Here is a 26,745-nt window from a genome sequence, read left to right as displayed (position 1 = left end):
TGTTGTGTATAATTGTCTACTGGTTTGTTGGACGCCATTCAAATCCATAGTCTGGGCGCTTTGGTGCTGGCGTGTTTGTGTAGCTGTGTTACGGTACCACTACCAGTGTATCTGATAGTTTAGATTACTGTTTCTAATCCTGGCCCCTCCCCTCTGCCCCAGGCTGTGGGTCAAGCAGAACCAACAGCACTATGGGAGGGCGGGGTGGACGGTGGCGCGGGGGCTGGTAGCTGGCAGAGTGCGTCAACAGGCACGTGTCGGGCCCGCCCGCTCTCGCAAACTGGCGCAGGAAATGAGAAGTGGTGGTTATGTCACACGGGCTCTCTAATCTCCCCTGGGCTGGCGCTGCTGCAAACCGCTGTTGGCTCCTTTTTGGGAGAAACCAACCAACAACGTTATGTTATGCTGACGTTGAGGCTGAGCACTGGCTGTGTAAAGCTGTACGCTACAGCCAGGGCCACTGGGATGGGCTCATCCCGATCTACCCTCCTCCTTTCATCCCTCTCTCCATGTCAGTGCTGCTGGAGGGATAGAGGGAGTTACTACTGCAACGTTAGACAGAAGGGCCAGCCGACGTCTGGTTACATATCCTCCTACCACTAAAGTGGAATATGTTTCATGTTGTAGCCTTCATATATTTCAATAACAATCAAGATGGAGATTGTCTTCTCTACCTATTATTTAGATTTGATGCAGAACATAGTATACTGTACTATACACTGAGTGTATACAACATTAGGAACACCATCCTAATATTGAGTTGCACCCCTAAAGTTCTTTGGGCATGAACTACAAGGTGTCAAGTGTTCCATAGGGATGCTGGCCCATGTTGACTCCAATACTTCCCACAGTTGTGCCAAGTTGGCTGGATGTCCTTTGGGTGGTGGGCCATTCATGATACAAGGGAGACTGTTGAGCGTGTAAAAACCCAGCAGTGTTGCAGTTCTTGACACCCTCAAACCCCGTTCAAAGGCACTTAAATATTTTGTGTTGCCCATTCACCTTCTGAATGGCACACATACACAACCCATGTCTCAAGGCTTAAACCTCTTTCACCTGTCTCCTCCCCTTCATCTACACTGAAGTTGATTTAACAGGTTCCTAATGTTTTCTACAGTCAGTGTATAATATCCTCCATTAAATGTGAAATAGTTTGCCAATCATTGTTTTATTAAATGGAACTACCTGCTTCAGTGCTGCCTTTTTCAATATGTTTATGAATCAATGGTATTTTAACCTTGGTCTTTAACTTGATAGTATGATTGATGGTGACCTTTTCTGCTGTAGAAGCAGGTCACAAGTATAACGACTTTCTCTGCATCACGTAGGCCTTATGTACTGGCTTGTTTCAGTATCAGAGGTGAAGTGGTGATCATGCCCAGAGCTATGTTCGGGAGGCTGCTCTGCAGTGAGGGAATCCAATCTGCCTGGGGAGAGAATGGCTCGGCTATATTTTGCTGCCTTCCTGGCGGTGTCCGACTCTGTAGTGAGATTAGCAGGGTCAGTGCATGGGGCTGTGTGCAGGGCATGGGGGGGGAAGGGGAAACAGACTTATCTCCTTGGACTCTCACTAATGTCGCCAACTGTCAGTTGGCGAGTGAAGCTGCTGGCCAAGCTAGCTTTACTGCTACTGTACAGGCCCCAAGTCTGATCTATGGTCAATCATGTTACTATCCATGTTGCATCCCATCATGGCCACGTCTGCCACCATGTTTTTTTTCCTTCTGACCTGCATACAGAAGTTGTATGATTCTTGTCTGGCAAATCATTTGATGTCCTGCAGATTACTGCCTATGTCATATAAAGACAAAGTAATATGGAGACTTCGTCTCCTACATGTACACAGTAATATGTTTATGACTCAATGGTATCTTTCTCTTTTGTTCCCTCCCACAATTACTGAGGTACTTTCAGCATGACTATCCTAATTATGTGGTGGGGATAAGTACTGTTTATCAGTATTGTATACTGAACAAAAATATACCACCATTTGCATCATGGAGCGTGACACATCTCCTTCGCAAAAAGTTGATCAGGCTGTTGATTGTGGCCTGTGGAATCTTCTCCCACTCTTCAATGGCTGTGTGAAGTTGCTGGATATTGGCGGGAACTGGAACACGCTGTAGTATATGTCGATCCAGAGCATCCCAAACAAGCTCAATGGGTGTCATGTCTGGTGAGTATGCAGGCCATGGAAGAACTGGGACATATTCAGCTTCCAGGAGTTGTGTACAGATCTTTTCGACATGGGGCCGTGCATCATGCTGAAACATGAGGTGATGGTGGCGGATGACAATGGGCCTCAGGATCTTGTGACGGTATCTCTGTGCATTCAAATTGCCATCGATAAAATGCTATTGTGTTCGTTGTCTGTAGCTTCTGCCTGCCCATACCATAACCCCACCACCACGGGGCTCTCAGCAAACCACTCGCCCATACACATGGGCTTCGGTTGTGAGGCCTGTTGGACGTACTGCCAGATGTTCTAAAACGGCTACTCCCACCCAGAGGTACGTGACAATGCCGTTGGGGGTACGCCAAATAAAAATGTGATTCACATTTTCAAATAGTCCATTTTTATATTTTCTAACGCGGTTATACATTTGGGTGGTTTTTTTCTTGCCTGAGTAGCCTCGTTTCACTGCCAAAAATCAAATTAAACCATCTAGTGTTCAGCGAAATAACACAATATCAAATACAGGTAGCTTAGTCAAATAATTAACATCCAATCACATTAACCATTACTCTTTCGTGGGAATTCCACTAACAGTCTGTATGTAGCCTAACGTAGCTGCTGCTCATTCCGTTTGCTCGAAAACCAGGACAACAGAAGTGGATATTTTTAAAGTACTGGACAGCTTTGTGACATCAAATGGACTTTGGTGGTCAAGATGTGTTTGTATCTGTACTGATGGCGCAAAAGCCATGACAGGAAGACGTAGTGGAGTGGTAATGTGCATGCAAGCAGTTGCTCCCAACGCCACTTGGGTACACTGCAGCATCCACAGAGAGGCTCTTTCTGCCAAAGGAATGCCTGACAGCTTGAAAGACGTTTTGGATACTACAGTGAAAATGGTTAACTTTGTTAAAGCAAGACTCCCTCGCGTGTATTTTCTGCACTATGCAATGATATGGGCAGCAACCATGTAACGCTTTTACAACATACAGAAGTGCGCTGGTATTCAAGGGGCAAAGTATTGACACTTATTTATATATATATATATATATATATATATATTTATTTATTTATTTTAATCATTTTTGTAAAATTTTTTACTGACCATCATTTTCACTTGTCTCTGACTGCTTGCATGATGATGAGTTTCTCACACGACTGACCTATCTGGGTGATTTAAAAAATAAATAAATAAATAGAATATATTAAAAAAATATATTCTCGCTGAATGAACTCTCCAACTGTATTCAGTGTGCGGGACAAAATTTAGGCTATGATTAAGAAGTTGGAGCTCTTCTCTGTCTACATTAACAAGGACAACACATGTCTTTCCATCATTGTATGATTTTTTTGTGTGCAAATATACTCAAGCTCACGGACAATGTCAAATGTGATATAGCGAAGCACCTGAGTGAGCTGGGTGCTCAATTACACAGGTACTTTCCTGAAACGGACGACACAAGCAACTGGATTCGTTATCCCTTTCCTGCCCTGCCTTCAGTCCACCTACCGATATCTGAACAAGAGAGCCTCATCAAATTGCAACAAGCGGTTCTGTGAAAATTTTTATCAGAAGCCACTGCCAGATTTCTGGATTGGGCTGCGCTCAGAGTATCCTGCCTTGGCAAATGCGCCGTTAAGACACTGATGCCCTTTGCAACCACGTACCTATGTAAGAGTGGATTCTCGGCCCTCACTAGCATGAACACTAAATACAGGCACAAACTGTGTGTGAAATGATTTAAGACAGACTCTCTCCAGTACAACCCAACATTGCAGAGTTATGTGCGTCCTTTCAAGCACACCCGTCTCATTAACCTGTGGGGAATTATTCACAATTTGATGAACAAATACTGTTTTATATGTAAGATGGTTAAATAAAGAGCTAAATTATTGATTATTATTATTTGTGCCCTGGTCCTATAAGAGCTCTTTGTCACTTCCCAGGAGCTGGGTTGTGACAAACTCACTAATTATTATGTTTAATGTGTGATTGAAGCAGGCTTATAATGATGGCAAAAGACATTTGAGAGTGCTCTAACCCTGGTGCTAGTAGCTGGAGGTTGAATGTTTGAAGGGGATCGAGACTATAAAAAGTTTGGGAACCATTGCTCTAAAGCAACGTTGGAGGCGGGGATAACATTCAATTATCTGGCAACAGCTGTGGTGGACGGTCCTACAATCAGCCTGCCAATTGTACACTCCCTCAACTTGAGACATCTGTGGTGTTGTGTGACAAACTGCACATTTTAGAATGGCCTTTTTTAATGTCAACAGCACAAGGTGCACCTGTGTAATGATCAAGCTGTGTAATCAACTTCTTGCTATGGCACACCTGTCAGGTGGCTGGATTATCTTGGCAAAGGAGAAATGCTCACTAACAAGGATGTAAACAAATTTGTGCATATGGAACATTTGGGCAATCTTTTATTTCAGCTCATGAAATATGGGACCAACACTTTACATGTTGCGGGTTATATTTTTCTTCAGTGTATATGAGTCCCCTCCATGACCTCATGTCATCGTGCAGGCTTTTGACCTCCTTTCTCATCTCTTTGTATTACAGACAAGTTCAATTCATATGTGACGCTGAAGGTACAGAATGTCAAGAGCACCACCATCACCGTGCGAGGGGACCAGCCATGCTGGGAGCAGGACTTCATGTTGTAAGTGACCAGTGACCACACACTTCTTAGACTGCTCTTCCTGTCCTATGCACTCACACATTGTCGTATAGGCCACAACACACCTGCTGTTTGTGTGGAGTATAGAATAGTCTGTCTGAAGGCTCTAAGTGTCGCTGTTTTCATACAGTGTCAACAGAATCATGTAACATCAGGTTTGTTTTGGTTGATGAGGATCAGAGAGTGAAGGTAAAGGGAGGCTCTATGGCTCTGAGCTCAACAGACTTTATTGTGACAGTATGTCCTCCATGCTCAGTCACTAACACCTTTTTTTGATTAAGGCTGACGTGCTGATTTGGCTTTTGTAATTATGCAGCAGATGCAATCACCCGAGTGCTCTATCCTACAGACAGGTGAGAGCAGGAAAGCTAGCCTGCCGCTGGTGGTAATGCTCTGTAGCTACACTTCAGGTTTATGATTTTCAGACAGTAATACGTGGCAGTAGGTCACAGTCAGGGATTTCCAGTTTTGTCCCCATTGTTGACTACCGGGTGGGTTGTTTCGGGAAAGGTAGCTAACCGGTTCTCACAGCTGTTCACTTCCTTATTGTTAATAATCTCATTTTCTCTTTTTAGTGTTCTGATTCTAGGCTGTGACGTTGTAACTGTAGATTTAGTCTTTGTGTGTGTGCGGTCATTGTTCTGTTTATTTTTCCAGAACTGTCACAAGGATGTTGCGGAGTGTAAATGCTCTGCCTTAGTGCTGTTTATGAAACACAATACGATAGCTTAGCACATCACTCAACGGTGTTGCCATCAAACATTCAGCTCAGGCACCTTGACGAGCACCACCTGTTACTGTAAATCATGTTTAGCAAATGTGTTAGTTTAGCACAAACTACAAGTCCTATGCCAATGAACAGGACAGTGTATGGTCTAGCTGAGGTGAGCAATTGAAGCGCTAGCGAATGGCATTGGCATGTTAAAAATGATATCTAGTGTATGTAGGAAAATACACAAGTTTACTGTTATATGGAAACTGGCTCAGCTCAATTTCTTCCTTCTCCAGTGATGTCTTTTCTTGCCAGAAAGCTGTAGCCTATTGGTTCTGTGGGTCAACCTTTATGTAACAGCTTCCCTAATTGATATCGATCACGTTCTATATAATTGACTCCGAATACTTTAGTGGATGGCTGCACGTTGGTCTTCTTAATGACACAGCAGATTGCCAAAGGGTCTTATGGTTTGTCAGGGCAGGCTTCTGTTTCTATGTTAGCCAGAGGGCCTTGGAGACTAGAGGCCAGATCAGACCACACCTTCCTTGTGAGATAATGGCCATCCCCACCTAGAGACGTGCTCAGGCCACCAGAGGTTACAGAAAACAGGCGTGTAGTGACAGCTGTGGATGGATATGTATATCTTACATCCCACACTCGCCGTATCTCTAGGTAGGGCTTTTTCCATAGCGCCTCTGCTATGCTGCTCAGAGTCATTATAGACCTATTGTTCTTAATGCTCTTTAGGTGTACAAATACAACACGGTTTGATAGAGCTTAGCCTACAGTATGTGATGTTAAGAGCCTACATGGAATTGTCTCATTTGGACTGGGGCTTATGTTTACACTGATGGTGTTGTTTTTGACGATTGAGGTAATGGAAGGATCTTTCACTGTTTCCGTGACGCGGTGCTCCAGGAAGTGACATAGAGGAGAGCCTTAATGTTTCTGTGCTTGAATGAGGCCTCAACAGAACCATCTGTCTCTATGGCAACTCATCAATTAATCATTATTCTCTCCTATCCCTGCTTTTTGAGTGTTTAGAGAAAGTAATGGGGGAAAATTATAAATGCAGTATTTTCCAGCGTTGTTTCCCGAAGCCTGTTGGGGTGGGGTCCTGTGGTTCATTCCCATCTCACTCCACAGACAATGGGAAGCTCAAATGAAACATGCATGGATTTCTGAATGCTGCTTTCACATGAATCAGTCCGTGCCGTGGGTTCTTTAGTTTGTGTTTCTATGCTGCAGAAAGAGAGAGCTCAAAGTGAAGTCAGTGTGTGAATGAATCTGTTTACTATTTTGATATGTTCAAAATTATCTACTTATTGTTTGTATTTGTTTTCTAAAAGTATATTGGTATGACCATAAGCAATTTATACAAGTACCTGGTTAATCATGTTTGCATCCACTGTGGCCACGTAAGAGCCTAAGATTGACAGTGGTTGGTTTTCTCATTAGGGTAATAGTGTAGTCGTCATTTGGTGCATCTCTTTAAGTGTGAGTGGTTTAGAATATCTTTGTTTGCACCTGGGCTCACTCTTACTGCCACTGTTACTCAGGGCAGTGCACTTTTGATAATTATCTTCTTTCTTCTTCCTATTGTTTTTGCCGCATTAAGTTGTCAACCACAGTAGATGCCAGTATGCAAATGAGATGGATACATCATGAGTAATAGTCGCTTTCGAAGGAGATGCTCTTTTATTGTTATCAAGCTTTACTTCCATTTGAATGGCAAATAAAGGACTGAATGCATCACAACGTCTGACATGATGCGTAAACAAACAAAGACCACAAGTAGTCGATGAGCAGCAGGCCAGACAGTAGTACTTATCCTAGTTTCTGTTGTCATAGTTACTTCGATGTTTCCATTTGAATGGATGTGACTCACTACATAATGAATGCAACCATCCTTTAGAATATTTACAGTTTAGTCCTATACAATGTTACCTATGGGCTCAATCACTTTGTCTCTGTCTATCAAACGTTATCCAATGAGAGTTGATTATGACCCAATCTTCTTCATTCCCACCCTCTGTCTCTCCAGTGAGATAAACCGTCTGGACCTGGGGCTCATCGTGGAGGTGTGGAACAAAGGCCTTATCTGGGACACCATGCTGGGGACTGCCTGGATCCCCCTCAAGAGCATCCGCCAGTCAGAGGAGGTGAGGAACACAGAGAACGCACACATGCATCCAAACGTACACACACAATTACATCAGACATCCAGCTCAAATGTTAAAACCATGTACACAGATATGTCTGGGCACTGTTTTACCACCCGGTTAGTTTAATCTGGTCTGTCTATGACCTCTGACCTTGTCTTTCTCTTCCTTCAGGAGGGCTCAGGGGAGTGGACCTTCCTGGATGCTGAGGTTCTGATGAAGGCTGATGAGATTTACGGCACCAAAAACCCAACGCCCCACCGGCTTCTGCTGGACACGCGCTTTGAGCTGCCTTTCGGTAAAATGTCAAATAGATCACCATTTTTCGATTGGGCACATAGCTATCACAGGATATCTCTTTTATATAATAGGCTCTCTTTAAAATGTATTTGTTGCTTCTATAGACTAAATCATGGTCAAATAGCTTTTACCGTTACTGTAGCTAAAGGTACGATGCTGAAATGTTGTAGGTCTGTTTTTGTTGTTGCATTGGAAGAAGTGACAGACATGAGGCACAGTAATGATTTGTACAGTAGTAGCTTTTCCAATGACCTGTGCTTTAACGTACGTCACCAGACATGATATCGATTGGCTGAAATGCCAGCAGGTTGAGTAGTGAGCCTCTTGGATGCAGCCGCTCTCGTCTCTCTACACTGAGAGGGAACAGTTATGTAATTTGTACGTCACTTTCGACATCGCTGTCCCTTAATGTTGCCAGTATTGGCGTCGGCGTGCCTAAAACACTTCAGATCGGTAACTTCAAAGTTAAAACTGTGGGAGGAGCTCAGGCTGCTTTCAGGTGTTTAAGGGCAGGCCTTTGAAGGTAGGGGAGATGAGGCTGTGTGTTTGTCTGGGTTCTTTGTACAATTGATCCCATTCATTCACCAGGAAAGGGGTTTGGTTTCATCTGCCTTTGAAGCCCTGGCCTTTTGTGTTTGGCTCTCTTTAATGTCCAGTGTCTCTGTAAAGGATCATGGCCCATCTGGGCACAGGGAGGGAGTGGGGGCTCTGCTCTAATAGACCAGCGGCATCAAATGAAGTTGTATTTGTCACATGGGCCGAATACAACAGGTGTAGACCTTACATTGAAATGCTTACTTACAAGCCCTTAACCAACAATGCAGTTTCAAGAAAATACCTTTAAAAAAAGTAAGAGAAGAATAACAAATAATTAAAGAGCAGCAGTAAATAACAATAGTGGGGCTGTATACAGGGAGTACCAGTATAGAGTCAAAGTGCAGGGGCAACGGTGTCGAGGTAACTGAGGTAATATGTACATGTAGGTAGAGTTATTAAAGTGACTATGCATAGATAATAAGAGAGTAGCAGCAGCGTAAAGGGGGGGTTAGCGGGTAGCCTTATAGCTGTTCAGGAGTCTTTTGGCTTGGGGGTAGAAGCTATTTAGAAGCCTCTTGGACCTAGACTTGGCGCTCCGGTACCGCTTGTTGTGCGGTAGCAGAGTCTAATACTAGAGTGGCTGGAGTCTTTGACAATTTTTAGGGCCTTCCTCTGACACCGCCTGGTATAGAGGTCCTGGATGGCAGGAAGCTTGGCCCCAGTGATGTACTGGGCCGTTCGCACTACCCTCTGTAGTGCCTTGAGGTCGGAGAACGAGCAGTTGCCATACCAGGCAGTGATGCAACCCATCAGGATGCTCTCAATAGTGCAGCTGTAAAACCTTTTGAGGATCTGAGGACGCATGCCAAATCTTTTCAGTCTCCTGAGGGGGAATAGGTTTTGTCGTGCCCTCTTCATGACTGTCATAGTGTGCTTGGACCATGTTAGTTTGTTGGTGATGTGGACGCCCCGTCGATGAGAATGGGGGTGTGCTTGGTCCTCCTTTTCCTGTAGTCCACAATCATCTCCTTTGTCTTGATCACGTTGAGGGAGAGGTTGTTGTCGTTGCACCACACGGTCAGGTCTCTGACCTCCTCCCTATAGGCTGTCTTGTCGGTGATCAGGCCTACCACTGTTGTTATCGGCAAACCTAATGATGGTATTGGAGTCTGGCCAGGCCACGCAGTCATGAGTGAACAGGGACTACAGAAGGGAACTGAGCACGCACCCCTGAGGTGCCCCTGTGTTGAGGATCAGCGTGGTGGATGTGTTGTTACCTACCCATACCACCTGGGGGCGGCCCGTCAGGAAGTCCAGGATCCAGTTGCAGAGGGAGGTGTTTAGCCCCAGGGTCCTTAGCTTAGTTATGAGCTTTGAGGGCACTATGGTGTTGATCGCTGAGCTGTAGTCAATGAATAGCATTCTAATATAAGTGTTCCTTTTCTCCAGCTGTGAAAGGGCAGTGTGGAGTGCAGTAGAGATTGCATCATCTGTTGGGCGGTATGCAAATTGGAGTGGGTCTAAGGTTTCTGGGATAATGGTGTTGATGTGAGCCATAACCAGCCTTTCATAGCATTTCATGGCTACCGACGTGAGTGCTACGGGTCGGTAGTCATTTAGGCAGGTTACCTTAGTGTTCTTTGGCACAGGGACTATGGTGGTCTGCTTGAAACATGTTGGTATTACAGACTCAGACAGGGAGAGGTTGAGAATGTCAGTGAAGACACTTGCCAGTTGGTCAGTGCATGCTCAGAGTACACATCCTGGTAATCAATCTGGCCCTGCGGCCTTGTGAATGTTGACCTGTTTGAAGGTCTTACTCACAACGGCTGCAGAGAGCGTTATCACACAGTTGTCCGGAACAGCTGATGCTCTCATGCATGTTTCAGTGTTCCTTGCCACAAAGCGAGCATAGAAGTTATTTAGCTCGTCTGGTAGGCTTGTGTCACTGGGAAGCTCTTGGCTGTGCTTCCCTTTGTAGTCTGTAATAGTTTGCAAGCCCTGCCACATCCGACGAGCGTCGGCGCCGGTGTAGTATGATTTTGATCTTAGCCCTGTATTGATGCTTTGCCTGTTTGATGGTTTGTCGGAGGGCACAGAGGGATTTCTTATAAGCTTCTGTCAGCTCTAGCCTTTAGCTCAGTGCGGATGTTGCCTGTAATCCATGGCGTCTGGTTGGGGTATGTACGTACAGTCACTGGGGACGACATCCTCAACGCACTTATTGATAAAGCCAGTGACTGATGTGGTGTACTCCTCAATGCTATCAGAAGAATCCCGGAACATATTCCAGTCTGTGCTAGCGATGCCGTCCTGTAGTTTAGCATCTGCTTCGTATGACCACGTCATTGTTGCTTCCCGCTTTAATTTTAGCTTGTAAGCAGGAATCAGGAGGATAGAATTATGGTCAGATTTACCAAATGGAAGGCGAGGGAGAGCTTTGTACACGTCTCTGTGTGTAGGGTAAAGGTGGTTGCACATTTAACATGCTTATAGAAATTAGGTAAAACTGATTTAAGTTTCCATGCATTAAAGTCCCCGGCTACTAGGAGCGCAGCCTCTGGATGAGTGTTTTCCTGTTTGCTTTTGGTGGTATACAGCTCATTGAGTGTGGTCTTAGTGTCCGCATCGGTCTGTGGTGGTATGTAGAAAGCTACGAAAAATACAGATGAAAACTCTCTTGGTAGATAGTGTGGTCTACAGCTTATCATGAGATACTCTACCTCAGGCAAGCAAAACTTCGAGACTTCCTTAGATATTGTGCACCAGGTGTTGTTCACATATATGCATAGGCCCCCGCCCGTGTCTTACCAGTCTGCTGTTCTGTCCTGCCGATACAGTGCGTAACCCGCCGGCTGTATATTCTTAATGTCGTTTTTCAGCCGCGACGCAATGAGACATAAGATATTACCGTTTTTAATGTCCCGTTGGTAGGATATATGTGCTTTCAGCTCGTCCCATTAATTTTCCATTGATTTGAACATTAGCTAGCAGGATGGAAGGTAAGGGTAGATTAGCCACTCGTCTAATCCTCGCAAGGCACCCTGATCTTTTTCCACGAAATCTCAGTTTCCTTCAAGTGAATCACAGGGATCTGGGCCTGGTCGGGTGTCTAGTAGTATTTCCCTCCCATCCGACTCATTGAAGAAGAACTATTCATTCAGTTTGAGGTGAGCAATCGCAGTTCTGAGGTCCAGAAGCTCTTTTCGGTCATAAGAGACAGTAGCAGCAACATTATGTACAAAACAAGTTGTGAACAACGCAAAAAAAAAATAGCATGGTTGGTTAACAGCCGTTAAGACGGCAGCCCTCCCCTCCAGCGCCATCATAACATCATAATACCTTGGTAGTAGCTATTAATGTATACTTTATCTGTCTGTACATTAGTCACTTGTTGGGCTGGTTATGTCCTCAAGTAAAGGCTTGTGCAGTTTTGCAGCCCATAAAAGTCCTGTACTCTGCTTCTTATGTCTCTGTGAAGTTCTGCCACTGTCAGGACTATGATCCTTTTCTTCTGGGCATTCATTTGCCTCTGTCATTACAAACGTTTCTACGGTGGAGCTGTAGTACCGGTCCCTGGCACCCAACAGTGCAGTTTGAGGGCCTAGCCAACTATTAGTAATGTCTTATTCTTAAGTGGCTTATGATATATTTAAAGGGCCATGAATATGTAATGGCAGCATGGTGTATGTGGGAGCACAGATGGTGTAGGTTAGGATGCAGCTCACCAGTCACCTGTGTGTGTGTGCGTGCACCCCTCTCTGCCAGACATCCCAGATGATGAGGCACAGTACTGGACCGGCAAGCTGGATCGCATCAACACTATGAGGATCCATGATGAGGTAAGGCCTACCCAACATGCAAGGCGCCAGGAACAGTGTGTCAAATATGTAGATGCAAAATGTACGTATTTATATTTCAAGCAGTTACACCGGTAATCTATTTATGGAAATAGCCTCTGTTTGCATATTGTAAAATACCATGTACATTGCGGTCAAATGTTTTGTCACCTTATCTCGTGGATTACACTTGGCTCTTTGCATTCACTAGCACACAGTAATACATGTAACTAGACAATGGAACTAACTCTGGTCATATGACTCTTTCCTCACAGAAAACACTGGTTAGGTACTGTATTGACATGTGTTCATCACTGTTTGCTGTGCTCTGAAGTGACAACATAGATTGTAGATAATAACTAACTATTGCATGCAGTGGCATTGAAGTCATGGTGGTGATACAAATATTATACAAATGCAGGAGTTTGAGAGTGACGATGATCCTTTGTTGTTGTGGATGATGGTCAGAGGTCACAATTCCTGTTCTCTTTTCCTCTCTCCAGTACCCTCTGCAGGATGAGGTCCAGAGACGCCCCATGCCGCTTGCTGCCTCCCAATGCTGTGAGTGGCTGACTTCCACACCATAATATCCCACTAGATGGCGATCTCTCATCCCCGTCTCTCTCTGGCTTACCATTTAGTTTGGGCTTTTCACGTTCTATATTTGCTTGTCGTATTCCTGAGTTATGTGTGAATCTCCTAACCCAGACTTAACATCAAGTAAGCCTTTTATCCAATACATTTTTTCCAAAACAGTCACTGCTCATGCAAAGTTATGAAGAATGTCAACACACAGGGATGCCACTTTCATGCATGGTCATAATTCCCCCTCCCAAGTCAGGCACTGTTTTTGCATACTCTCCACTACCTCTCACTTTACTTCTCTGCCAACACCCTCACCAGGCAACTATTTCGGATGGGCTGACACACTGAGTATGTAAAACAGTCTTTTTTGTGATGAATTTTATCCCTTCCCAAAGCTTCACCTTGGCCTATCCTCAATGCATTGTGCATGTTATCCAGCACCAAAAACAATCGCTACAGCCAGCGCCCCCCCCACACACACACACACACACACACTCCTCTACACCTCATGTCAGAGTTTCATCTATATTTCTTGAGTTTCATCACCTTTATCAATTTCCCCACGGGACATGGAAATACACACATCGTTATTATTTCTACCTGCATGTAAACAAAACTGGACAATAGCAGTTAAGCCAAGATCTGTTTTTGCAGTCAGCGGGTCACCTTGATAAGCATAGTGGAAGTTGATGACTTCCTGAACAGATGTCAATGAGATGCAACCGCATCGTCACACAGACAGGGGGCAGTGTTCGCCAGCCTGTTTTGAAAAATGGAAACATCAGTTTGTCCTGAACTATCTATTTCACTTATCAGTCTGGAGCGCAGCCCAGCTCAACTTGCACCTTAAGCAGGCCACTCAGCTCAGGGTCAGCATTCTGCAATCCAAAGGACCTGTCTGCGTGCCAAAGTTGAGACTGCGTCACTGAGGAGAGACAATGTCAACATTGCATTTGAATTTCTTAACTGATTCATTTTGGAGTTTCCCTTTTTGACTGTTTAATGACTTATACGTTCAGTCGCATCACATTCCCCTTCCCACTGTGGTTTACTTCCTGGTTGGCTTGCATTCAAAGGTGCATGACCCTTGCCCTCCTTACCTCCCTCTTACCTGACCCTTCCTGACCCCAGTGTATATCACCACTTGTTCTTATTGTGTAACTCATATATGTATGAGGCGAACATGTTTTTCTTTTTTTTTGTGAAATTGTGAGCATCAGTGGGATATTGTAGTGGAGATTCTGTAGTCATTTTTAGCAGTTGTTATAATGCCTAGGTCTCTAGAAGTTATCTTGTGGAGCTTGTCCTTTTGCCCCTCTTACAGCCCTGGATGACCATGACAGTGCGGTGGACGACCGGGACAGTGACTACCGTAGTGAGACCAGCAACAGCTTGCCCCCACGCTACCACACCACGACCCAGCCCAACTCCTCCATGCACCAGTACCCCATGGGCCCCCGGCTCCAGAACCACCTGGACTCCTGCACCGACTCCATCCGCAGCTTTGACATGGACTACAGAGACCACCGTGGTAGCAGGTAGAGCTTCTGAATATCACCCGCAAACGTACAACACATGCCTCTACACAAAATTCACAGAAATGCACAAATTCAACCCGTAAAAGATTGCACACCTGTTCATATATTCTACAGTCATACATATTGACAGATAGTGAAGGATGTCCAGAGTTAGGACATTAATAAAACATGTTTAGTGCTGTATCGGACATTTTATTTTGTTTTGTTAATTTTCTATGTTTAAAACAAACTATGTAAATAAATCATATTGCAAATACACCCAGTTAGCTGAGGGCCTGGATCTTAACTGTTTTGTTTGTTAGAGGGCTTCCCTCTTTCAGACGATTAAGGGACATCCACCCTCCTGGGACAGAATGGCAGAATCAATTGGCTGCCTTTGTTGTACCCGGAATCCAAGCATATTTCTCAAGTAATATGAGTAGCTTTAAATCTAGTCAGTTTATGTTCATTTGTCACTGGCACATGGTTTGACACCGCATAGGAAGGAGGTAAACGATGTCACCTGCTTGAATATAAGAACAGTGCCCCCGAGGACGTGCTACTTCCATCTGCTTAGGGTGTGCGCAACCGTGCAAGATAACCCAATAGCAATTGAGTCTTTGGTGTTTTGTGTATTTGGATCTAGTATAGAATTTCATTTAGTTAATGGAATGTGAAAATGCAGTGTAGCTTTGAAGAAGGAACAGATTTGGTCTTAAACAATGTCGAAATTGTCCAACTGCTTAGATTGTTTTCCCATATGGAGCACAAATAATCTGCCAACTCCATTCATGTACCCAGTGTAGAGTGGGTCTTTGCTCTCTTACATGTGTGACTTGCTGTGGAAAACATGTGCTTCAGTGAGATTGTGGTAAATCTCAGTCTGTGTGGACAGATAGAAAGCTGATCCGGATAATTCCATAACATCTGAAAAGAAAAGTGGGATTACAGCCAGGAAAAACTGATTTAAAATTGACGTATTGTTATATGAAACTTCTTTGGCAGTTTGAATGAAACTGAGCTTAGTTAAGCCTGCTCTTGTCTCATATGGGTCTTTGTGACCCTGGTTTTGGAAGGGAAGGTTCAGTAAGAGGGAAATACTGCCCTCCCTGACCATATTTCTATGCAGTCTGTAAAATTACTTTGGACAGAGATACTTCAGGTTGGATTTCAGGGCTTTTGTGCTGTTATTGATAATCCCCCAGAATGACAAGATCACGCACATAACACGGGCATATCAAACAAACTGAACACACATTCACCAAATAGTTATTTACACATGACAAACATTTTTATTTATCGTATGTATTTAATGCTTATTGTCTGTCACATGGGCTTTATTACTTTTCTGTTCTCTTATAATTTGCAATAATTTCTGTTTGCTTTTTTCTTTCCGGTTTTTGTCCCCCCTCGCTCATCCCATTTTGCCTCTACTTTAATCCATGAACCTAAACTAGAGCAATAAACCATAAAGGGAGGGTCAGGATCATCCCTGTAGATTCTGGCATGGGTGTGGAGGATTGGGAAAGCAAATACAAAGTGCAGGGGAGAAATCAGCTGAGCGAGTTCCTGGACAAGGAAGAGAATTGTTGGGTTGAGGATGATGTTATTCTCCGAATGGGGAGAGCTCTCACTGAGCCCTCAGGCAGCTCGCTCTGCCAAAGCACACAACGCAGTGGCATCCTACCTGCCACCTACCCAGTGGGCTATGACACTATCGATCGGCGGCGGAGAAAAAAGATCCGGGATCCAGGAGGGCTGGCCTTCTCAGAGGCGGAGAAACTCACAGACGAGCCTTTTCCCCCTGACCTTGCACTCCTCCGCCAGAAGAGAGGGGAGCTAGTGCTGCGGCAGGTGGCAGAGATCGAGGAAGAGGAGGAGCAGATGACGCCATGCCTCAAGCCATACAAGAATGGACTTCTTTACAAGACTAGGATGTGGGCCAAAAACAAGCTGGGGGACACCTTGGAGAACTATGTGGCGTATCAGGAGGAGGAAGCTGCCAGAATGAGAACAGGTTTGGCGTACGATTCAGAGGAGGAGCTCCAGCACTCCATGGGATCAGAGGAGGAGCTCGAGGAAATTGCCTCCTTAGCGGAGGCCATTCACTCTGAGAATGGGAGGGTCCAAGGCAGGTATGCTTCATCCCATGGAGGTCACATAGACAAGTATCAGAGTTATCTGGTTAAGAAGAGTGGAAAGGGGAAAATGGGAGGATGGGCTCCTGAAGCAATGCTGTCTCCAGTGGAGGAACCAAGTGACGAGTATGTAGATCCCATGGATGAGCTCCAGTGCCTAGTTGAAACAGTATCAGAGTACCTGGCTGAAAAAGAGGAGGAAATAAGCAGGTATGGGTCTCTTCCCAAGTCATCCAAGTCAAGGTTATCTTCCCAGGGCAGCATAAGAACAGAATCTACTGGAGAGGACCCAAGGACCCCTATTGATGTCAAGGAAGAGACCCAGACAGAGGCTCCACCTGAACCAGGAATATCTGGAGTGAAACATGCAATGAGTTCATTATTCAGTTCCTTCACAGACAAGGTTAGTTCAGCACCCAAGCAGCCACACTCTGGTTCTGCAGAAACTAAAGAAGTACCACCTGCACCATCTTCTCAATCTGGTATATCTAAGCTATTTTCATTCATTCCAAAATCCACCAGTCCTGCTCGTGTAGCTCTTGTATCTCCTACAGCTCACCCCAACAGAACATTTTCCTTCAATTTGCCTTCCCAGTCTGATGCCAAGACACAAGTCCAGAATCAAGAAATGCCAGCCATGAGAACAGAGATGTATAGTACAAGTGATGAAGTTCAGGACTCTGCAACAAAGCCACAAACACCAGCAGTCACTTCAGTTGTTGAGAAAATGAGTTTTGCTATAAAAAAATCTGGTGAAGTGGTAGTGAACTCCACCGAGGGAAAACAATCCCCAGGGAGAAGTGGCTCAAGAGAGGGCTTTCAAAATCTTGTAAACTGGGAGGAGAAACATATCCAGCAAGGTGAACAGTCAATGGCTGTGGGAGGAGGCAGAAGACTTGATAATTCAAGAAATGTACCCCAAAATAAACAATTTGTTAATACACAAGGAAAAGTTGTGCATATGAGACCTGACTCTATGACTGCCTCTCAGCAAAATGTGCCTACTTCAGTGGATGGGAAGTCCATCAGCCAACCAGAACCAGCGAGTTCAGGGTTCTTTAGCCCTTTCAAGAAATCGTTCAGTTCATTGATTGCACCAGTTAACCCTGTTCCCCCGCAGGGCCCTCCACCTGTTGCAGTGTATCCTGTATTTGGGTCGGCACCAGATATTACATCAGAGAAGCCTGTGGAGGAGCCATCTTTAGGCAGTAAGCTAAAACTCCAGTTTCTCTCCTCTGACAATGTATCTTCCCAACAGCCTCCAAAAGCAGCAGGAGGAGGAATGTTCTCTGGGTTCATGAAATTTGCTTCTGGTGAGGATGTCAGTGCTTCCAAACCCCTAGAAATTCCCAGTCAAGAACAGGCCCAGCATCACCAATTGCCCCCAGTTCCACATCAGCAACATCAAAGGCCTCCACCAATGTCTCTTGGGATGCAGCAAGCTCCTCCTGAACCTCAAGGTTTTTTGACAGGTCTTTTTAAAGGGGCCGCCACTGACGATACATCTAAGGTTGGCTCCAATCAGCCCCAGCAAGGAGGGCTGTTGTCAGGACTTCTTAGATTTGGCTCTGGAAGTGACTTATCTGGGAACCCACCACCACAGCAAGTCCCCTCAAACAGTCAACCTCCTAGTGCCAGTAATCGTCAACAGTTCCCTCCTCAACCTCCCCCACAACAAATTGCACCTCCTCCTTCTCAGCCTGGGGGTATTCTCTCAGGGTTACTGAGGTATTCCTCTGCAGAAAACCTTTCACCTAATGTACAATCTCCCCAGGGCCAACAGCAAGGGGTGTTCCCTAGAAATCACCCCAGTCAGAAACAAGCACCAAGCCCATCCCAACAACCACCCTCTCAACAAGCACCCCCACAACAAGGAGGACTTTTCTCTGGGTTGTTTAAATTGGGTTCCTCTGATAATGTTTTGAGCACCCAAACAACTCCCCTCCAGCAGCAACAACTGCCGTCTGGTGGTCCTCGTAATCAGCAGAACTTCAACCACCAGAATATGCAAGGGCCAAACCGTGGTCCACTGAGGGACCAGGCTTTTCTAGACAATAAACCAGGCTTCTCAAGACAACATACAGTTCCGAAACCTGCTCAACAAGGTGGTCTCCTTTCTGGACTTTTTAAGTTTGCTTCTGCAGACAATGTATCTACCAATCAGTCCCCAATACCTCAGACACATTCTGCAGCTCCTCTCAATCAGCCTAGCCAGCAGTACCCAAACAGGCAGAATGTGCCGTTGCAAAACCAAAATCAGCCTAGTCAACAAGTACAAGACCAAAATCAACCAACACAGCAGCCTAGTCAACAGGTACAAAGCCAAAATCAACTAACTCATCAGCCCAGTCTGCTGTCTGGGCTATTCAAAAAATCTTCCACAGAAAATGTGCCTCAGCAGTCGCCACCAATCAGCCAAGAAAGACAGCAACATGTAATTTCGCCACCAAATGTAATCTCGCCAAATACCAGACAAAATCTAACTCCTTCACGGCCAGAGACTGCAAGCCAGCCTGGAGTTCTCTCTGGATTGTTTAACAAGTTAACAAAACCCTCTGGAAATGTTGAGGCCTGCAATCCGTCACCAGCCATGCAAATACAACATCATACAGTAACTCCAGCTGGACAGCCTACACAGCAAACTCATCCATCTACACACATACCACATCAGGTCCCACATGAACCCAATGAGGAGGCTGACAAAAAGCCAGGCTTTCTATCAGGACTATTCAATAGGAATCCAACAGATGAAGCCTCCACTCATAAATCAGCAGAAATTGTCAAGCACAATCTAGAGCCAAAGACACTATCTGAAAGCTCCCCAGGTTTTCTCTCAAGCATGTTCAGAACTGGGCCAAGCAACACTGTAGCGAACCATACTTCTGAGTCTGAAATGGAGAGGAGAGAAAGTGGTCTCCTTGGTCGCTCCTTTCCAAGACAAAACAGAAATGTTGCAGAAATTGCACCTGGCTCATGGGAAGCTGAGACTTTAGATTTAAGGACATCAGCTACTTATGCTAGGTCTTTTCAGAGCCGACCATCCTACACATCATGCAGCACTGGCCATTTACCTCAGTTAATGCACTACCATGGTTCTCTTCAGTCAAACCACCCAGTAGCCACCTCTTACAGTGCAGAAAATATGTTATCCCTTTTACAAGGGCATCCAAATACTGCAGTGATGTCATCCCAACAATATCTTAATCAAAGTAACCATTCTTTATATTCAATAACCGGACAGGATGGTTACCAAGATCTGTTGGAATCATATGGAGTCAATTCTAGTTATGGTGAAAACCAATGGATCCAAGAATCAATTCTGTGGCAGCAGCTTCAAAATCAGTCACAGACTTATCACACAAGTGATGTGAGTTATGTACAGCCTCCAGAAGGAGCAGTGTTCCAAGACTCCACTCTCTACTGTAGCTCCACAAATATAGATAATCAATATAGTTCCCCTCAACCATGGCATGAAATTGACTATAACAAAGAACCGATTAAGCACCACCAACAAGAGGTGCCCAAAAATGTTGACAGCAATCCATATGCCAAGAAAAAATTATGGAACAGCTATGATGACTTGGGAAATCTGCATACTAATCAAATGATGGAACAGAAGGAGTACTGGACTGAAGAAGAGGGTGCATTGAACTTGAGCACCAAAATGAGTAATGCTAAGTTTGGTAAGTGGAACTCCTTTGATAATGGTAGCTGTTACAGTCTGAATGGCATTTCATATCATGAGGGCTATTATGAGGAAAATCCACCTAATCTATCTTATTCAGCTAATTGGCAATATAGTGACCAAGGCATGGTTAATCAAAGTCAATTGAGTTTGACTAGGTCATTTGATTGCAGTTACCCTAAACCTCACAATGGAGAGATGGAAGAGTGTATGTACTTGGAAGAGACAGAATGGTACCAGCAATGGCTTGTACTTTTGGAGCAAGGTATGTGGTGGCCAGCTGATGATGGGGATTGTGGGTACTTTGTTTACACTGATCATGAATACATATATGCCTTGCTAACAGATGCAGGAGGTACGATGGTCTATGCTTGTGCACCTGAGGGAGAGTCCTTGGGAACTGGGCCTGATAACTTCCCAAGTGCTTGGCTACAAAATGAAATGGTCACAGTATGTGGATTTAAAGTCCCTCTCTATAATGAAGATGAGCTCCTCTGGCTCCCTGGACAAGATCAGGGTGATCCCAAACTCCTCAATGCCCCCCTGGACCTATCTGCTGCCTATAGAAAAGGAAATCAGATCATGAATTTGAACCTGGAGCGCTTCTCTCAGATGTTTGAGAGCTCCTTCCTTGCACAAAAAGAACAGGCTGTAGATTTCTCACTATATAGACTGAACAAAGTCAGAATGGATCCAAGACAACCCAACCATGCCTATCATAATCCATATATGGAAGTCATAGACCTTTCGTGTTCTAACAGGGATCAGAAAGGCCCTTATTGGAACAATCAGCAAATGAAGGAACTTCTCTCTCAAAAGGTTGCTGTCTCACATAATGCTACCCCCACCATAGATTCCTCTCAACAACGCTTGAACAACTGTTACCAGCCTCGTCAAAGAAGGCGTTCATCTTTTGGGGTCAGAGTCAGGCATGTAGATGACACACCAGAGGAGGAATGGAGACAGAGAGTGACTCCAGGAGAGGAAATACCTAATCGCCAAGTCAAGAAGTTCTCTTCATTCATTTCCTCAATGGTTGGCAAAACCGCTGAGTCAGATTTGAACAAAGGAAGAGCTGGCTTGGCTTCTCGCGTTAATGGAGAACAACATAAACCACCTGGGACTGAGGCTACCCCAGTGGACCAACAGGCCAAGAGCATACTTTCATCAGGTTTCCAGAGTCTCAAATCAAAGATTATCAAAGAAGATCCCCCTGCTACAACAACTCCGGCTCAGAGTGCAGTTCAACAGACAGAGAGACCAGCCGCATCCACCTCTTCGAGAATTCTACCCACACCTCCCGCATCTGGACAATATGGGCAACCTCCAGCACAACCACAGACTGTTACTCAGAAACCTAGACTTGCACGACAAGCCACCATGTCTCAGCAAGCTGCTCCACCAACACAGCCCACAGTGCCAACCAGTTCCATGGACCCACTCAATAAATCTGTCTCTCCCCTACAACCACAATCACAGTACACCACAGATAGATCATCTGTAAAACCAGTGGAAAAACCAGCTGAACAACCACAGGGAGGATTTATGAGCTTTTTCAAGTCTGCCCTACTGATCGAGGAGCCAATGCGAGAGCCCCCTAAACCCCCAGAACCATTGTCAAAACCACAAGATAGAACTGGTTCTACTGCTAGCTTACCTGGCAGCACGTCCCCGAATAAACAGGAGGACACAGGCGCTTCTAATCTTTTTGGGTCAATAGGCAGCTTCTTTAGTGCAGAGTCTCCTCCATCACAGCAACCAAAACCTGTTGTTAAAAATGAGCCAAACAGAGTTGTTACACAAGGTTCTCAATCAAGACCATCTCTACAGAAACAACAAACAATGGACGGAGTGCAACGTGGGGTACCACATCCAGCTCCTGGTCAGCCACCAGGTAAAAGCATGTCACAAGTATTTCCTCCCAATACAAGCACTGGCCCCACCCCAGGCCGATCACAGACTATGACACCAACCGGACAAACCAAACAGGAGCCACCCCCCAAACCATCAGGTGGACTGTTCGGCTTTATGGGAGAAATTGGAGACATGATCTCTGGTACACCAACAACTACAACTGCTACTAAAGAGGAATCTCCTGGTATGGGGTTATTGTCCATGTTTGGGGGGTCTAGTCCTCAGCAGGCACCAACCCAAACTGAGTCATCTCAAGCACCTCCTCCAGAACCACATGTTAAAAGTTTATTCTCAATGTTCGGTGGACCAAGTCCACCACGGGGACCATCACAGGCGGCAACACCACAGGCACCTCAATCTGAACCCAGTCCACCACAAGCTCAACCACAAGCTCAACCTCAACCAGAGACTAGCTCTATTCTTGGGGGACTCTTTTCTGGTTCATCTGCCAGTGAAAGCCCACCAAAAGGATTATTTTCAATGTTTAGTGGCCCCAGTGCCCCACAACCTCCAGGACAAGCTGGGTCAGCTCCAGAGTCCTCTGTCCCAGAATCTACAGTGCATAAAGAACCACCTACCAAAAATGTGTGTTCCATGTTCAGTGGCCCTCTGTCACCCCCACAAGCAAGCCCTGTTGATTCGGTAGCCACAGTACCTACTCCTGAGTGTGCCAATGCCCAGAAGGAATCCATCTCAGGTATTCCACCTCAGGAATCTGCCCCACCTAAAGAGCCACCAGCTACAGCTGCCCCTCAAACTGCGGGTTCTATGTTGGGAGGGTTGTTTGGAGGATCTAGTCCGCAGCCAGCTACAACTGCCCCTCAAACTGCAGGTTCTATGTTGGGAGGGTTGTTTGGAGGATCTAGTCCACAGCCAGCTACAGCTGCCCCTCAAACTGCGGGTTCTATGTTGGGAGGTCTGTTTGGCGGATTTAGTCCACAGCCAGCTACAGCTGCCCCTCAAACTGCGGGTTCTATGTTGGGAGGGTTGTTTGGAGGATCTAGTCCGCAGCTAGCTACAGCTGCCCCTCAAACTGTGGGTTCTAAGTTGGGAGGGTTGTTTGGAGGGCCTAGGCCCCAGCCAGCTACAACTGCCCCTCAAACTGCGGGCTCTGTGTTTGGGGGATTGTTTGGAGGACCCAGTCCACCCCCAGCACCTATTCAAACAGCAAAAACCCCTGAGAACAAAATATCAACAGCTGCACCTCGCACAACTCAAGCAGATGGCACTATAAAAATAAAAGAGCAGGGAAATGCACCTGAAGATGGTCCTGCAGTTGAGGCTGTTGATTCTGCAAGCACATTACCTACCCCTGAGTGTGCAAGTGCCCAAAAAGAATCCATCCCAGAGGGTGCACTTCAGGAACCTGCCCAACCTAAAGAGTCCGAAGCCCCTAAAGAGCCACCAGCTTCAGACACTCCTCAAACTACAGGCTCTATGTTGGGAGGGTTGTTTGGAGGGTCTAGTCCCCAGCCAGCTACAGCTGCCCCTCAAACTGCAGGTTCTATGTTGGGAGGTCTGTTTGGAGGGTCTAGTCCCCAGCCAGCTACAGCTGCCCCTCAAACTGCAGGCTCTATGTTGGGAGGTCTGTTTGGAGGGTCTAGTCCCCAACCAGCTACAGCTGCCCCTCAAACTGCAGGTTCTATGTTGGGAGGTCTGTTTGGAGGGTCTAGTCCCCAGCCAGCTACAGCTGCCCCTCAAACTGCAGGTTCTATGTTGGGAGGTCTGTTTGGAGGGTCTAGTCCCCAGCCAGCTACAGCTGCCCCTCAAACTGCAGGTTCTATGTTGGGAGGTCTGTTTGGAGGGTCTAGTCCCCAGCCAGCTACAGCTGCCCCTCAAACTGCAGGTTCTATGTTGGGAGGGTTGTTTGGAGGGTCTAGTCCCCAGCCAGCTACAGATACTCCTCAAACAGAACCCACAAAACCCCCAGAGAACAAAATATCAACAGCTGTGTGTGATACCACTCCAGATACCACTGCCAAAATAAAAGAGCCGGGAGACACCCCTAAAGATGGTACTGCGGTTGAGGCTGTTGATTCTGAAACCACAGCGTCTACCCCGGAGTGTGCCACTGCCCAAAAGGAATCCATCCCAAAGGGTGCACCTCAGGAACCTGCCCTACCTAAAGAGCCAGAAACCCCTAAAGAGCCACCAGCTACAGGACTTCTCTCCCTGTTTGGAGGTTCTAGTCCCCAGCCAGCTACAGCTGCCCCTCAAACTGCTGGTTCTATGTTGGGAGGTCTGTTTGGAGGTTCTAGTCCCCAGCCAGCTACAGCTGCCCCTCAAACTGCTGGTTCTATGTTGGGAGGTCTGTTTGGAGGTTCTAGTCCCCAGCCTGCTACAGCTGCCCCTCAAACTTCTGGTTCTGTGTTGGGAGGTCTGTTTGGAGGTTCTAGTCCCCAGCCTGCTACAGCTGCCCCTCAAACTTCTGGTTCTATGTTGGGAGGTCTGTTTGGGGGTTCTAGTCCCCAGCCTGCTACAGCTGCCCCTCAAACTGCAAGTTCTATGTTGGGAGGTCTGTTTGGAGGGTCTAGTCCCCAGCCAGCTACAGCTGCCCCGCAAACTGCAGGTTCTATGTTCAGCGGTATGTTAGGAGGGTTAAGTCCCCAGCCCGCAGCTACTTCTCAAACTGCAGCTTCTATGTTTGGGGGGTTGTTTGGAGGGTCCACTCCCCAGCCAGCTAAAACTACTCCTCAAACAGCACCAGCAAATCCCCCTGAGAATAAAATATCAACAGCTGCCCCTGACGCCACCCCAGCTGATAGCACTGACAAAATAAAAGAGCCAGGAGACACGGGCACCGTTACTTTACACGAACACTCACAATTATCTGAGGCACCAAAACAACCTGACACCAAAACTCAGCCTCAGGAGTTGGTTGGACTCAAACCTGATGGTAATGCTGTTGAAGTAGCCCAGGATCAAGGGATTGAGAAACTTCCTGCTCCAGCTGTGGACTGTCAATCAAAAGAAGCGGAAATCCCTGCATCATCAGGGCAACCTGATAAAACAGAACAGCCCTTGAAATCAGAACAACCTCCAACGAATGATCAGTCCAGTTCTGGAAAAGAAAAGGCTGCATCTGTGGAAGGAGAAGTAATACATGAGAAGCCCATTGTAATTGTGGGAGAGCCTGAGAGTAAGGGAATGGACAAATCAGGCCCACCAGTGGAAAGTACCCAGAAAATTCCCCAAGCTGACCAGTTGACTAAGACTGAAGAGCCAGCCCCCAAATCCCTGTTTGGGGGTTTTATGACAGGAACCAGTGATGCAGGAAAGTCTTTTGGATCCATGTTTTCATCTCCCCCCACAATTCCCAAAGCCATTCCCACAATGCCTCAAGCAGAAGCAGGTGGTGGTCTGTTCTCAGGATTCAAAACGATGTCTGCAGGCCTGTTTCAGGAGGAGAAGCCAGGCGCAGCAAAGCAAGAACCATCCACAGCCTCTCTATTTGGGACAAAATTAGGTTTCTGGGGGGCTGCTGCCGAACCTCCCAAGCCACAAGCTCCTCCGGTTATTACCACTCAGCCCAAAGCTAATGATAAGCCAACCAAGGAGACAAGTGATCAAAGTTCGGTAGGTCCCCATGACTTAGCCAAACCCCAGATTTGCATCTCCACACCTGACGTAGATCCTTCAGCATCCCTGTCCCAAATGGAGAAGGAAAGCCTTGTAGAACCACTCCCCTCTGCAGATTCCACCTCTGAAGTGCTGCTGGACAACCAGTCCAAGAAGGACCTATTGAGTTCTAAAAGGCCAGTAGAAGCATAATAAATGGTCTTCCCCAACACCATTTATGATGCATTGATATTTTGGGGAGAGTAATCCGGGTCCAGCTTCGCACTCCACCCCACTGAATTCTGTGTTCTGTTTTTCCTTTAACCGTGTTTGTTTTTAGCGTTTGTGCTACTGTAGCCTTGTGGTGTTGGTGGTTGATTGTGAAGTATATTATACCCATCGTGGTATAGTGATAATAAGCTAAGTATTTCTTACTCTTGAACTCCTAACGTAAGATTAATTCTATTTGCAGTTAGAATTCTATGAATGCATTCAAAAGAAAGTCTAACCTTACAGAATTCCCTGTTGTCATTGTTTGATCAAATTAGAGATTTCAGTAACTCATTGTCCCCCAGATATAGAAATACAGAAAACCAATACAGACAAACAATGATTGAGATAATTTAGTACATTCAAATTCATTTCAGGCAATTGGTGTATGCATTCTAATTTGCCAAAATGTAATTTTTTTTCTCTCTCTAAGGTTAGATGTCTTTTAAAATGGTGTACAATTCAGTAGAAACAATGGACTAGTTGTAATAACGTCTATATCCAATTAATGAGCCCAATCAGTTGCATGATTCAAAGTGTTTTTTTTTCCTCACAACAGTTATTATTCTAATATTAAGTCTCTTCCCTTACCTCTTTTTCACCACTCCAGTCCGGTGGAAAGTAGTCGCTTTGGGTCCTCTGGAAACCTGAGCCAGACCAGCTCC

The 26,745-nt window shown here is 45.7% G+C and overlaps 1 protein-coding gene across 3 annotated transcripts in view; it reads left to right on the top strand.

Annotated features, from left to right (window-relative positions):
• The window catches only part of LOC123725363 (uncharacterized), a 54,569-nt gene extending 27,893 nt beyond the window's left edge, over positions 1 to 26,676 (top strand). Inside the window, exons 3-11 of one of the 3 annotated variants that reach the window (XM_045690408.1) lie at positions 4,743 to 4,842; positions 7,620 to 7,737; positions 7,912 to 8,035; positions 12,343 to 12,416; positions 12,917 to 12,974; positions 13,317 to 13,346; positions 14,323 to 14,536; positions 15,973 to 24,434; positions 24,504 to 26,676. In XM_045690408.1, the coding sequence (XP_045546364.1) occupies positions 4,743 to 4,842; positions 7,620 to 7,737; positions 7,912 to 8,035; positions 12,343 to 12,416; positions 12,917 to 12,974; positions 13,317 to 13,346; positions 14,323 to 14,536; positions 15,973 to 24,434; positions 24,504 to 26,023 (10,700 nt within the window). In that variant the 3' untranslated portion in view covers positions 26,024 to 26,676. Of the gene's footprint in view, positions 1 to 4,742; positions 4,843 to 7,619; positions 7,738 to 7,911; positions 8,036 to 12,342; positions 12,417 to 12,916; positions 12,975 to 13,316; positions 13,347 to 14,322; positions 14,537 to 15,972 lie in introns of all 3 variants that reach the window. The other 2 variants (XM_045690406.1, XM_045690407.1) reach the window with 2 other exon arrangements.
• Positions 26,677 to 26,745: the final 69 nt, after the last annotated feature.

Source organism: Salmo salar, chromosome ssa01, assembly GCF_905237065.1.
Source record: "Salmo salar chromosome ssa01, Ssal_v3.1, whole genome shotgun sequence".
Taxonomy (NCBI): domain Eukaryota; kingdom Metazoa; phylum Chordata; class Actinopteri; order Salmoniformes; family Salmonidae; genus Salmo; species Salmo salar.
Note: the sequence above shows the minus strand (reverse complement) of the source record. Positions and strands in the feature narration are given on the sequence as shown.